This window comes from Sarcophilus harrisii, chromosome 3 (assembly GCF_902635505.1).
Source record: "Sarcophilus harrisii chromosome 3, mSarHar1.11, whole genome shotgun sequence".
Lineage (NCBI taxonomy): Eukaryota > Metazoa > Chordata > Mammalia > Dasyuromorphia > Dasyuridae > Sarcophilus > Sarcophilus harrisii.
Window position 1 is genome coordinate 501,054,208 of NC_045428.1, and position 14,693 is coordinate 501,068,900.

Sequence of the window (14,693 nt, forward strand, 5' to 3'; positions counted from 1 at the left end):
TCTGAAGACTCTGGAAGAGAGAATGAGATAAAAATTCTGAGAGATGGAGGCATGAGAAAGGGCCTATGCAAGTTCAAGGTGATGACAGAACATAATACTTCAGAAGAACTCCAAGTAAACTTGTTTTATAGAACAAATTAGAGGGAAAATAAAATCTTCCTTGGTACTATTATACAAACACTTTGTCCTTCATTCTTGAAGAGGACCATGATGTCAGGGAGGGGAAGCCATGACATGCAGGTGAATTGGATTGGAGTGAGGAAGGCTGGGCAAGATCACCTACCTCACTTTCCCCTCCAGAGCCATCTGGGTCCAGTACCAAGATATAGGTCGACTGGAGATGATCCTGGATAAAAAGGGAGATCTTGTCCCTATTAAGCTAAAATCTTCAACAGGTCTGTTTGACTGAGACCATAGACTTGATTCATACAAAGGGGATTCTTCAGTTTTTAAAGGAAATCATCACAGAAATCTTTAAATCATGATTCCCTACCTATTTTCATCAAAGAAGTTTATCACCATTTTGGAAGATATTTTGAACAAAGTCCAAATGTAAGGTTACTTTATAGATGATTAAGTCCTCTAGATAGAACATTGTACTAGTTATATCTTCATTGAGATCAATGATTACTCAAGAAGGATCAGTTTCATAGGAAAAGGTAGTATTTACTGTTTTATTCTATTGTTTTATTTTAAATGCAAATCTTTATAAAGTCCAAAAGTTTTGCCCAATGTAAATACATTTTAGGGAAGCTTCTGACTCCAGTAAAACAACTTAAATATGTTTGGAACTAAAGATGATAAATATTTGACATTAAGTCACATAACCTACATCTTACTTCAGTATTTGATTTTTAGGGCTTTTGTGGTTTTTATGATAACATGTAGCAAGTTAATCAAGACTATCCTTGAATACTTCTTGTGCCTGCAATACACTCGGCTCCATTCTTAGTCCACAATCCAATGATCCCAGAATGAGGAATGAAGTCAATAATTTATGAAAAGCAATCCTGATTTCTAATTTTCAGCTGTTGAAACCTTATTCAGACGAGTCCTTGCTGGATGTGTTAGAGAATGGTTTAATTTGTAAATAAAGAATAAAAGAGCAACGCCTGTTTGTGAAGCAGTATGTCACACTACTAAGAATGCTAGATGTAAAATCAGAGAAGACTGGGATTGATCCTAGTTCAATTTATTACTTTTCTAACTATCCAGTAAGCATTCATTAAACAACTGCCGTGTGCAAGGCACGGCATCGTCACTAGGTAAACGACTTTAGGCTCCTGGACCTCCTCTTCCTCATTCATCACACGGGGGAGTTATAACCCAGAGCCTCCTCATCCCTGTCCAGTTCGGGCTGGCTTTCTGGAAGCCTCCTGGAAGGGCCTTGGTCTCAGCGGGACAGACACCATGAGAATGGGCGAGAATAGAGTCCAAAGTCTTTATCGTCTCTTACACAGTATCTGACCCAGTCTCGGTCTGACACTCAACCAGTCTCCATCTCGGTCTGACTTTGTCCCCCGCTTAAATACCCTATTACAATTACATCATCACAGCGTGCGGAGGATGTGTGAACTAGAGAACCCCCGTCTCATCACGTTCACTTCTCGGCAGTCCGGGCCCTCTACAATCCCCTGCTGCCGCCGGCCTTGGGCTTCTCTGTCTCCCAGACCGTTTAGCCCGGGCTAACCCCTGCCCCCTCCGCTTTACCTACGGAAATCATGGGGAAACCGCCCAATCACCTTTTTTCCAGCTAGACAAGCGTCCGTCTTAGCGAAGAAAGACGTGCACTAAAAAGTGGTAAAATAGATACTCTACAAGCAGTGAGAAATAGCGGCAAGCAAAGAATCCTTACACGGAAAGAGAAGCGAAGACAAATGAGTGGGACAGACACACAGATAAGGAGAGAAGTACGAGAGCGACGGGGACCTAGATGTGGTAACCAGGGGGGAACGGGGACCCTCCCTCGAAAACAAAACAGGCGGAGAAGTAGGCACGGCGAGGGGGAGGGAAACAAAGCGTTTGCTGCGTCCGACTTCGTGGCGGAGACGGGGGCAGGGGCCGTTCCCTTCTCCAGTGCGGAAGCTGAGGCAAGCAGGGAGCCGCCCCTAACCCAGTCCGTCCCCCACCCAGAACGTGAGGCTGGACGGGCACTCGGGTTTCCCCGTCTCCGGCCCGGCCGTCTGGCTGCCCACGGACAGAGTGACTGAGACCAAGATGGGGACGGGGAGACGAGGCTTCCGCGGGAGCCCGGGCTCATCCCTCTGCTTCCCCCTTCGCTGCGTTTTTACAGAGGAAACCTGAGCCCCCGTAAGCCCCAGGCAGCGAGAAGGGGCCCCACGCGCCTAGCTTCCCTCCCACTTCTCCCCTCCACAGGCTCCCGGGCCCGACTTCCTCAGCTACGAGGGGGTTGGGCTACGCGATCCCCCAGAGCCCCCCGAAAACCCTGAGTCGCCGCCGGGTAAGTGGGACGACGGCTTTGTCAGCCCCAGAGGAAGACCAGAAGCGGCCACGGGCCGCCCCGCTCTGGTCCCTGAGGGCCCGCCCCGGCCCCTCCCCCCAGGACACGCGAGGGCGGGAGCCCGCACATTATTCTCGGAGGCCGTTAGCATAAGCGGTTGGAGAAACACCTGCCGTGCCTTCCCGCGCGCGCTGACACTGGGCCGGGGAACGAAGTCCCCATCCGCCTCTGTCATTGGTTCTCCTCCCTCTTCTCCCCGCCTCCTGCCCCCGGGGGCCGAGGTTCCAGCCAATCACTAGTGAGCCGAGGCGAGCCGGCCCCACGTGCCGCGGGGGCGCCCTTCCCGAGCCGCGGGAGAGTTAGGGGAACCTCGTGTTAGAGGGGGTTAGCTCCGGGGTCCGAAAGCTCCCACCTGCAGTTTCCGAAGTGGAGCTAGGGTGCCCCGCTTCGCGGAAACGGAAAGGGGAGGGGGGAGTCACGGGCTTCACAGAGAGGAAAAGGCTAAGGACTCTCAGAGGCCCCCTCGGGAAGGCTGAGAGGACTCTCAGATTCCCCACCGGGTTATGCGGGCGGGAGAGTCCCAGCCCCGCCCCCGGCCCCGCCCCCGGCTCGCGGCTTGGCCCCGCCCCCTCCCGTGCACCCCATATAAAGCAGGGGCTTGGGAGCGTTAGAGCGTCAGTGCGCACATCAAACTTTTCCGAGACTGACACGCTCCGGTGACCCTTGCGAGAAACAGCTAGCCAGCCCCTCCGGCCCGCCCGCCCCCGGACCCGCTGCCGGCCTCGCGCTTCCCGCCCCAGCCGCCGCCTCCCGCTCGCGTTTTCCTCCACGGTCCCGGTGAGGCCCGTTAGCCCCGGCGACGCGAGCCCCTCCTTCCTAAGCTGCTCTTCCCGCTTCCCGCCCCCGCCCCCCGTAGCGCTAGATCCGTGGGGGGGGCAGTGAGAGGGGGCGGCCCGTCCGCGCCAACGCCTCTGCCCCTCCGCAGGGCCGGAGGAGAGTCTCCCGGTGTCTCTGACTGTGTCAGACGCTTCTCGGAGAACCCCCCTCCCCGGCGCCTCCGCCCCGCCCGGCCCAGGGGAGAGAGGCAGCTTCCAGCTGCCTCAGCCCGGACCGGCCGGCGTCGCGGCTACCGCGCTGGCGAGCGGGGAGACCCGGCTCGTGCCGCCTGGCCTTCCCCCACGCAGCGGGTTTCCGCGCGAAGAGACCGAAGGCCGTTAGGCCCCGAAGGTACCGCGGGCATCTGTCGCTGCGCTTCCCCGCCAAAACGTCGGCAGCAAAGGGAGACCCTGAATCAGCCCCAGGCTCCCGCTGACGCCCTTTGTAGCACCTGCAAAGAATTGTGAGCTGCCCTGGCCGCCCCCATGGGGACGGAGGGCAAAAAGGAGACAAAATGATGCCCCAGACTCGCGGGAAACCCTGCGGGCAAGAGGGCCAGAGGCAGTGGCACGTCGGGTGGGGTCAGATTGTCCGGATAGACGGGGCCGGGGGTGCCGCTTGGCGCCTGGATCAGGCCCAGAGTTGTGACTGCTTGTAAGGGCAAGATGCTTCCCTCCCCTCCCCCCAGAAAGCGTACCGGGAAGCTCCCCAGAGAAAAATGCCACCCGCTCGCTGGCCACCCCCCGGGACCGCAGTTACTCAGTTAGGGCGGTTTGTAAAACGTCCCTGTGTTTCTGGCTTTCCAAACGTTTCAGAAGCGCGTCTGATTTTTCCTTCCCGTTTCTGTCGCAGGGCACATAGTATGATCATTAGGTGTTCAGTTTCCCAACAATTTTCTATGGAAAATCAAGGGAAGTGCACCATGGTTGCCGGGAGCAACTTCGAAGAGCGGGACACCTTTAGAGAAGCTTGATCGTCATCGTGAGACCCTCCAAGTCAGGGTGAGTCTCTGGGGCAGGCTGGTCCGCCGGTGCTGCAGACTGTTGGCAGAGTCAAGGGGAAGGGACTCGGGGAGCTGGCGGGCATCGGTCAGGATCAATCCCAATTCTGTCCGAGAGGCATGAAAAGCTGCTCCGGGGCCACCGAGGGGGAGAGCGAGCCAGACTTTTGGGCTGCTACAACTTGCCTCTGGCGCTAATGTACGCGGTGGAGCAAGCGCTGCTCCGGCGCCTCTGCTCTGTTTCCGAAAGCCACAGAACGAGCCCCAGCTAATTACCCTGAAGCTTGGGTCAAATCTTTTAGCAGCTTCGTCCCAGTTTTCACTGGGCACTTCTTGCCCATCCCAGGACCGCGTAAGGGGTTGCTTCCTGTCGGATAGCCAGTTGGCTTAGAATGCTGCCAAATCACCAGGCAGAAACGACTCTCGGATGAGGGGAGGGTTCTTGCTTTGCCTGCTTTGCTCTAATTAGATCCATCGTTTGTTGGGCCTAATGGGGACAGAAGTGTGATAGAATGCTTTCTTGGAAATAAAAGATTTTGTAGAAGGGAAATCAGAGCTGAGAGATTGTGACTTCTTTCTAGATCACATAACAGCAAGTTCTAACATTCCATTGCCTTTCCAATGCAAAGATTCAAACTCCTTGCCCATTGACTGAAGACAGGAAACTCAGCCTCGCGTGCTAGGGCGGCAAGCCATGGATCATTAAAGAACAGGATGGGCAGTGCTCCAAGGGCACGACTGAGACAGTTCTGAGAAGGGAAGCTTTAGGTGGGGTGCCGAAGGCAGGAGAGCCACCAGGAAGATCTGTCTCGGTCTTGTGTATCTCCTCTGTGTCCCCGTCTGAGTTTGAGTCTGAGAGTCCTCTGGGCCTTTTAAATACCTCAGTATGATTACATCGTCACCTCACACCGAGTGTGTGCCAGCTAGAGTGATTACGTCATTACCTCACACCGAGCGAGAGCTAGGATCGGTCTGGGATGGCCTTCTAGGTTGGGGGTGGGGGGGTGGGGAGGCTTATCTGTCTTGCATCCCCTCCCTCTTCTGGGATTGTTCAGTGAGGATAGGGAGCCATGTCCCGAGTAACCATCTTCCCCCACTCCCCAATTTAACATATACTTTGCATATAGGAGATGTCATTAAAATTCAAGACATTTTATTAAACGAATACAGTAGATCACCAGCTTAAACTTTGAGAACTGAGATAAGACTGATTATGAGCCAGTTCTAAATCCTGGGGAGTGGGGAAGGTAGCAGATTACAAAATGTGGTTGATAAAGGTCATAGGGTGGGGGAAATTTAGGAAGTTTTCAGTGGAAAGGCTGGGACTTTATACATCTAACCCTCATTAGGGTTAACTCCTGAGGAGGAGTTAAAGGAAGAGGCAATATAATATGACAAGAGTATTGGCTGTGGGAATCGAGGATCCGGGGTTTGATGCATATTACTCAAAATTGTTTTAGTTGCCAAAAATGAGGTACTGGTTTCTTCATGTTTCTAGTTTCAAGCTCTATAAAATCCCCAGAATTTGGTTCCCTTTTCCCTGCCTCACATGTATACCACTGTTATCTTGTGGGATTTTTAAATATCCCAGCTAGTAGTGATTTGTTTTACAAATCAGGAAACAGACTTAGAAAAGGAAGGTGTTTTGCAGAAGATGATTTTCCCCACCTATCTCATATTGTACTAGTGAGAGCTGGTTTGGAAAATGAGTCCTAATCCTATTTCAGTCTCTGGGCTTTCCTGATTTTTTTCCCTTTAATCCCTCATGACTAGACCTCTTAAGTCAGTGATAGAATAAAGTATGCTTATGCTTCCAGACTTTGTGACAAGGGGGAAAGGTCACTTAGTCCTTTTGGACTATATTTTGTATTCTCCCTATACATTAATTCAGGAGATATTTAGTACCTAATAATACATTATGAAAATGTGAGTTGTACCAGAAATTAAAAAAGTTTAACTCTACAAATCAAAGTCGGGGAGTTAGGAAGGAGGCCACATCAATAGCAGTCGATTGTCTTAGGTTTTAGTACTGATCAGCTATGTGTTGCATTTATCAAGTACTGGGGATTCAAAGAAAGACAAACATCCTCTGCCCTCAGAGTCACAGCCTTAACTGTAGGAAATCAATTTTGCACTGGGATTAAAAGAAGCCTTTCCTAACGTTCCTTTAATCTTAGTATTCTGACACTGCAATGGAAGGCATTTTACATTTGTCCCTTGGGGCAGCAGAAGGCCACTAGAGTTTGAATGGCAGAGAGATAGCTCTGACCTAGGGACCTTGATAGGATAGGGTCAGTGTCACTGAATGGTAAGAGTATGCGGAAGAGAGTAGGAAATAAACATGTAAGGAAACTGAAAAGTAAGAAGGTTACAAAGGAGTTTAAAAGCCAAACTGGGTTTTATTTAATTTTGGAGATAATAGGGTGTATTACTGGAGTTTGACTGTGTTGGGGAAGGGAGGGCAGTTATGTAGATCTGTGATCTTCAGAGGGTAATAAATATGAGACTGAGCGGTGAATAAATCATTAGGAGAGTCTTGAGGTAGGAAGACTGAGCATCCTGCTAGTGTAATCTTCAGTAACAGTGAAGTGATAAGGGAGGAGTATGAGAGAGATGAAGGTAGAAAAGACAGAATTTGGCAACTGATTGGGTGGGGGCTGGTGGGTAGTGAATGGAAGACGACGCCCTGTTTGAGAATTTCAATGACTAAAAAGATAGCCATAGTATCACCAGTAAGAGGAAACATCTAGTTTGAGGTATCTAGGAGATGGTTGGAGGTATAAAACTGGAAAGATTAAAGATGGACAAGGAATTTGACAGTCATCTACAGAGGTGAGAATTGAAAGTAAAGGAGCTTTTGCAATCGCCAAGTGAAATAGTACAGGGAGGGGAAGTAAATAAAAGAGCGTAGAACAGAGACAAACAGGCAAAAATTGTGTCCTTTATTGGACCAAATAATGGTATTTGGACAAAATGGTGACTTCTAGCCTAAGCATTTTTCTAGTTCTGGTTTAGTATGTTTTTGTTTGGTGGCTTTTTGTTATTTGTTTAAATTCTTAGTTCCACACAGCAGTTGGGAACAACCCCGTTATCCCCAAAGACCAAACCATGCAACTTCAGATTTTTGTAGCATACATGGGTGTCAGTTTATATAACTTTGACTCTTGGCTTCCTTGGTCCTGTACAAAATGGGATTTGGGAATTTATCCCCTCCCACTTTCTGGGGGTGGGGAGATAGGGACAATATCTAACAGCAGGCTAGTGCTGAGAGGAGGACTAGAAAGGAGGACTTGGCAGGAGTCCAGCTCCCCCACCCCTGGCAGAGGAGAGTGGGGCGAGCTGTTTTGCTGGGGTGTTTGTACATGACTGAGCCTGACCACATCCTGGTCACGAGGCCAGCCTTTTCTTCCTTCTCCACCCAGCAACAAGGAGCCTCTGCTGAGACTCCCACCACCTTTTGTTATCTGGGCAGAAAGAGGCTGGCCTTGGGGGTTGGGAGGGCTGAATGAATGGAGGAAGGTTAGAGGGTCTGAATACAATAGAACAGGTCTGACTAAGCATCTCTTTGTCTAGGTGCTAAGAGATTTTAAAAGCATAGAGAGAAAATTGTCTAGTAAGAGGACAAAGAGAAACCAAAGGGCTTTACAGCCACAGAGAGAAGCCAGTTCGAAGAAGGATTCTCCAAAGTATTTGAGAAATTAAGCATGGGTATGAGGAAGAAGGGAAGGAACCATAATAGGGATATCCAACAATATCATGAATAAAGCACATTTAGGATCAAAGGGTACCCCAGTTTGGTTGGATCATGGAGAAAAAACATGAAGACAGAAACGGCCAGGTGTGTAGCATGTCAGGTTGTGGAGGCCTTTAAATACCAGGAATGGCCGGGGGAACTTTGAAGACAATAGGGAGCTGTTGGAATATTCTAGCTCTAGTCACACCTATGCAAAAGAAATTCTGGAAGCCATAAAAGATGGATTCAATGAAAAAAACATTGTTCCATCCTTAGCCATCAAATTACGGGATTCCAAATTAGCATTAACAAAAAATTAGGATCTGTGCTCAGCAAAAGTCTATTCAGACAAGTAACCCAATGAGAAGAGAAAAATTTCTAAATAAACTTTGAAAAGAGTATATAAATTTCACCCATAGAATTGTGCATAGCTTAGTCTTTACTTCCCCTAATATTGGGTATGAAGATCAAGGCCAAAAATTTTAAGTACAACTTTAAATTGTACATAATAAATTTGGTGTGCTTGTGTGTGTGTGTGTGTGTGTGTGTGTGTGTGTGTGTGTGTGCGCGCTTTTTAATGTTGATGTTGAGATAGCATAGAAAACAAGATGTATTTCTGAATAAATAGGTAGGAAAAAAATAGAATATATTATGGATTCACATTTGAGGTGCCCTTACCAGAATGTACATTTTCTTCTGCTTCAAGTAGAAATGAAGGTTACTATGATAAAGTGTTTTACAAATGCTTTTCTTTCCAGCCTTGTATCTTGTCTTACAAGTGGGGAAAACTTATTCTAGGTTGCCTAGCTAAAACTCACATAGTTCTATATGTTTAGTACTTTATATTTTATACCATAACATTGAGAGGAAGACAGGCATTTGACTATCACTATTTTTTTTTTTTTTTTTTACTATCGTTTTTTCACCATTTCTTACTTCCTGTGGAATGTATTGGGTCCTACATTGGATAGAGTATGAAAGAAAGCAATTTGATTTGAAGCTCAGTTCTGCCATTTGAGCCTGTGTAGCTTTAATCAAGTTATTCCCCACCCTCTTTTCCTCACAAGATTGTTGAGCATGGGCTTCTCTAAATTGACTCACTGAAATGTGAGATTACTTTATAGAGAGAAGGAATCTTGCTGCTAATACCCAAGACCTAATCTAGAACTTGAGACTCCAGATTTCCTGTTTGTTGCTTGGTGTAGACATTGTAGGCTAGTGCCAAAGGTTGTTTATTTGGGGGCCCTTTTATCTACAGGTAGAGCTGTATGTGAGTGAATAAGGAGCTTGGCATGAACTAGCAAAACGCTGACTATTAAAAGGGTGAAAGTAGATAGGATACCTTGCACTTGAGGGACCTACAGAGGTCCTCGGTCATTTTACGTTTCCTAAATCCACCAGGAAGAATTCTGAAATCATTTATTTGTCCAGTAGTATATCTTAAAAGTGACTCCTTGCAAGGCTTTACTAATTAATATATCCTAAAGCACAATAGGGAACAGCTGTACACTATTCTGGGCTACATCAGCCTAATCTGGCTCCTTAGTTGGTGTCTTGGACTCTTCCCTTAGCCCAGGAGTAGCTCCCATTGAAAGTGATCTAGGAGGTTAGTAAAGTAAGCTAGGGTAACCTTAGGGCCTTGCTACAAGCTGATGGGGGATGTCTCTTTATTCCTTAACCAGACTCCGGCAGAGTTCCTCTATCTCGTCTTGCTCAATCAGTGGAGGCTGTTTTTCCATTTCTCCTCTGCCTCGTGGGAAGTAGCAGAAAACCAGCATCACATCATGGTTGGATTTAAGCCTACAGATGTGCCCCCCACAGCCACCGTGAAGTTCCTTGGGGCTGGCACCGCCGCCTGCATTGCTGATCTCATCACTTTCCCCCTGGACACAGCCAAAGTCAGGCTGCAGGTGAGGGTCCTGGGGGGGGGGGGGGACAACTCTCTGTAGAGCCTTTTCTTGCACTGCCAGGACCCTGAGGCCCCAGGGAGGTTGGGGCTGGAATAAATGTTCTATGTTCTATACTTGCCCTCTCCTATCCCAATCTTGAGTAGCCTCGGCATGTCCTGAAATTTGCTGCCTCCAGTTTTAGTATTCAAACCTAGTAAAAAGTCTGGCTGGGAGTTTACCTCCCAACTCCTCTGTTAGCTGCCCAAGATCAAGTGACTAGTAGTAAAGAGGACGCTTTCTGCGCCTCAGTTTCCTGACCTATAACATAAATAACCCTCCCTACTTCAGATTGTAATGTGGAACATTTTCTAGTTTTTATGGAACTTTAACTGTTTGTAGTATATGAAAGTGAGGGAGTTTTGTGATCACACCACAAGACATGCTTGTGAGCTAGAGCAGGCCCTTCTAGCCCTGTTTGAGAGATGGAGAAACTACAGCATGAGGTAACTTGCTCAGGGTCCCATAGGGAGTTAGTACTAGGTCTAGCACTATACCTTGAATCTTTTCCAAGCCCCAGGTTCTTTAGCTCATAGTCTGTGTTGCCCTCCAAAGGGGTAACTTATTCTGACATTGTGTATCCTAGGAGAAAACTAGGAGATGGACAGCAGCCCCTTCTGGTACCATAAGTCCTTTGCCCCCATCAGGGCTCTGGGAATCTACTTCTGGTGGCAGATTTTTTTAGTAACTCAGGATGATACTGTCCCTCTGTCATTTGTATACCTGTCTGTAAAATGGAAGCAGCCTGGTTTTGGTGGGAACAGGAGAATTGGTTATTGGAAGTGCAGAGTGCCTTGAGACTCTTACAGATATCTGGCCTGCAAGATCATTTTTCCCTATGGGCTTTAGCTTCCCTGTGTGAGTCCCCAAGGTCCCTTCCACCTCCATTTGGCCTACAGCTCCCTCCCTCCCTCCCTCCCTCCCTCCCTCCCTCATGCAGATTCAAGGAGAGAGCCAGGGGGCCATCCGAGCTTCCACCACCGCCCAGTACCGGGGTGTCATGGGCACCATTCTGACAATGGTGAAGACCGAGGGCCCTGGCAGCCTGTACAACGGGCTGGTGGCTGGGTTGCAGCGCCAGATGAGTTTTGCTTCTGTACGCATTGGCCTCTATGACTCTGTCAAACAGTTTTACACCAAGGGATCTGAACGTGAGTATCCCTGAATTAGGGAGCTGAAGGGGGGTCGAGGTAAGCTTTGGAGGTGGTTAGGTGTTCAGAGACCACTCAGTCTCCTCCTGGGTAGGTAGTCTATGTAGTCTATGGAGTTGTTTTTTTTTTTTGTTTGTTTGTTTTTTGTTTTTTTAAGGAATTCTCATTTTTAGAGACCTTTAAGGCTTGTTCTCAGTAACTTGGGAGGGAGAGGCACCCTCCAGTGAGGGAACTGAATGATCTCCCTATGGTCACCCAGCCGGTGTCCATGTCTTCTGGGGCCCTCGGGTTGTAGGGAAGGGCAGAGGGCTGTAATCTCTGAATCGGAATGGCCTCAGACAGCCTCTGATTTGTCCCACAGATACCAGCATTGGGAGCCGCCTCCTGGCAGGCTGCACCACAGGGGCCCTGGCCGTGGCCGTAGCCCAGCCCACAGACGTGGTGAAGGTACGGTTCCAGGCCCAGGCTCGTGGCGGCAGCAGCCGGAGATACCAGGGCACGGTGGATGCCTATAAGACTATTGCCCGAGAGGAGGGGCTTCGGGGGCTATGGAGAGGTACAAAAAGCAACCAGACCTTCCCTTTCTCTCCCCTTCCTTCCCCCCCTCACCTTCCTTGCTTTCTTTGACCAATGCAGTTCTTCTTCCCTGTTGTCCAGGAACTTCACCCAACATTGCCCGCAATGCCATCGTCAACTGTGCTGAGCTGGTGACCTATGATCTCATCAAAGATGCCCTCCTGAAGGCGCACCTCATGACTGGTGAGTGATGGGTACATGAGGGGAGCAGGGAGAGGAATGACCTCCTTGCAGCTCTGAGAGCTGAGGGGGCAGTGTCTCTGTGGCCATTGAACCCTGGGCTTTTAGGAAGATTGAGCCTTGGCTCTGGAGCCATTTGTAAACTGGAGGTGATGGGTGCTGTCACTAGAGTAGATATGCCAGTGTGTGGGGTGCCTTGCGCAGAAATTTCTGCCTTCACAGCTTAGTGGAGCTGGGGAAATAGTACTTTATCCTTTTAAATATTACATGATGCTTTGGAGAGAGCCATGGTCCCCTACCCCCCAGGGGCGATTGACCTTGCAGCAAAGGCAGTACAGGTGTTCTATCATTTCATAGGTGAAATTTAGGAATGACTCCAAGCCAACAGCTGTTGTCTGTTAGCCCTGAGGAGAGGGAGACAAGAAATAGCCCTCCTGGCACCCAAAAGACCCTGGAGAAGGAAAGCCATGATTTCCCCAGAGTTATGGAAGGGTGTAGTTAGGTGAGAGGTTTTGTCCCCAGGTGATTTGGGGGAAACACTGATCTAGGCCACCAAGCAGCTCTTTTCCCTCCCCCCAGATGACCTTCCCTGCCACTTCACCTCAGCCTTCGGGGCTGGCTTCTGCGCCACCATCATAGCTTCCCCTGTGGATGTGGTCAAGACGAGATACATGAACTCTGCCGCGGGCCAGTACGCCAGCGCTGGCCACTGTGCCCTCACCATGCTTCGGAAGGAGGGACCCCAAGCCTTCTACAAGGGGTTAGTGATTCCTCTCCGCAAAGTCTCTTCATCTCAGGGACTAGTTAGAATCGTATTTATACTCTATTCTCGCCTCAAATTTAAAAAAAAAAAAAAAAAAAAAAAAAAAAAAAAAAAAAAAGACCTAGGTAGCCATTGTAACCCAGGGGACTGGTCCTGCTAGAGTTTGATTGGGAGGGGAGAGAATTCTTCTTTCTGCCTTTTCTTTTTCACATTAACAAGACAGCCAGCAATTGGATTATATATGTATGATAATTTTGAATATGTTTCTTTCATGTTGTGAAAGGAAAATCAGAACCAAAGGGAAAAACCATGAGAGAAAAAGGAAACCAAAAAAGGTTGAAAACACTATATGGTTCAATCTGCATTCAGTCTCTGTAGTTGTCCCTCTGGATGTGCTTGCCATTTTCTATCAGAATTGTCTTCAATCACTATATTGCTGAGAAGAGTTAAGTCTGTCATAGCTGAAGATCACATAGTGTTGCTTATTATAATAATCTCCCAATTCTGCTCATTTCACGTAGCATCAGTTCATGTAAGTCTCTCCAGACTTTTCTGAAGTCATCCTGCTAGTAATTTCCTATTGAATAATATTTCATAATGAGCAGAACCAGATCATTATATACTTCAACAATAATACTATAATCAATTCTGATGGACCTGGCCATCTTCAACAATGAGATGAACCAAATCAGTTCCAATAGAGCAGGAATGAATTGAACCAGCTACACCCAGCGAAAGAATTCTGGGAGATGACCATGAACCACTACATAGAATTCCCAATCTATTTTTGTCTGCCTGCATTTTTTATTTTCTTCACAGGCTAATTGTATACTATTTCAAAGTCCAATTCAACATATACGTTAACATAGTTAACATGGATTGGTCAACCTGCCATCTGTGACGGGATGGGGGAAGGAGGGGGAAAATTGGAACAAAAGGTTTTGCAAGGGTCAATGCAGAAAAATTACCCATGCATGTAACTTGTAAATAAAAAACTATAATTAAAAATGAAAGGAAAAAAATATTCCATAAAATACATATACCATAACTTATTCAGCATTCCCCTCCTGTTGGGCATCTACTTTCACTTTCTAGCTGCCACAAACATTTTCCCCTCCTTTATGATCTCTTTGGGGTACAGAACCACTAAAGACTGTTGGATCAAAGGGTATGCATGGTTTCATAGACTGGACCCCATCTCAATGGGCTGTATTGTGTTTTCTCCACAGGTTCATGCCTTCCTTTCTCCGCTTGGGCTCCTGGAACATAGTGATGTTTGTCACCTATGAGCAACTTAAAAGGGCCCTGATGGCCGCTCGAGCTTCCCGAGAAGTTTCTTTCTGAGCCCTCTCCTGCTAACTAACTTTCTGCCTGTTTACCCTTCCCCTTTTAATCCAGACCCTATCCTGCCTCCCCTCCCTTCTATTTTCCCCCATTCCTCTCCCTTGTTTCACCACTGGAGAAAATTCCCTTCCACCCTTTAAGAGTTAGCCCCATTTTATCCATTTCCAGCCTGTTGCTTCTACCATTGCAGCCCACCCAGTTCTTAAGCTCTTTACTTCTAATAAAGCCAGATCAGAACCCAGAATGTGCAAGCTGTCTCAACTTTAAGGCCATTTCAGTTGTCTTGTGTTGTGTATAACGACCTCTTGTTTTAGACCATATCCTAATTTGGAATTAACAAGCATTTATTAAGCACATCCACTATGTGCTTTGCTGGGAGCTCTTAGAAAACTGATAATCTAAAAATTTGTACACTTGTGGACAAGGACTAAGATGGACTTTTGGGGGGGTTCTGAGGCAATTTGTGGTTAAGTGACTTGCCCAGGGTCAAGTAGCCAGGAAGTGGTGTGTCTGAGACCAGATTTGAACTGGTGTGGGGGAAGGGGGAGTCCTCGCAACTTCAGGGCTGGTCTATCTACTGCGTCACCTCGCTGCCCCCTCTTTTTCCACTTTAAATGGAGCGAGCCAGGCTCAGGCTAGGCCCAACCCAGTACCACAGGGGTT

The 14,693-nt window shown here is 48.0% G+C and overlaps 1 protein-coding gene across 3 annotated transcripts; it reads left to right on the forward strand.

Moving 5' to 3' along the window:
* The first annotated feature begins 1,659 nt into the window (after positions 1 to 1,659).
* On the forward strand, positions 1,660 to 14,274 carry UCP2 (uncoupling protein 2). Of its 3 annotated transcripts, none has more exons than XM_031961432.1 (8): positions 1,660 to 1,910; positions 4,190 to 4,338; positions 9,753 to 9,980; positions 10,957 to 11,167; positions 11,529 to 11,723; positions 11,825 to 11,926; positions 12,503 to 12,683; positions 13,916 to 14,274. In XM_031961432.1, exons 3-8 carry the CDS (start codon positions 9,855 to 9,857, stop codon positions 14,028 to 14,030), a joined length of 930 nt encoding a protein of 309 aa, XP_031817292.1. In that variant the 5' UTR covers positions 1,660 to 1,910; positions 4,190 to 4,338; positions 9,753 to 9,854; the 3' UTR covers positions 14,031 to 14,274. The 3 variants fall into 3 exon arrangements, with proteins under 3 accessions (XP_031817292.1, XP_031817291.1, XP_031817293.1); XM_031961431.1 differs by lacking the exon at positions 1,660 to 1,910 and adding an exon at positions 3,071 to 3,298; XM_031961433.1 differs by lacking the exon at positions 1,660 to 1,910 and adding an exon at positions 3,779 to 3,800.
* Positions 14,275 to 14,693: the final 419 nt, after the last annotated feature.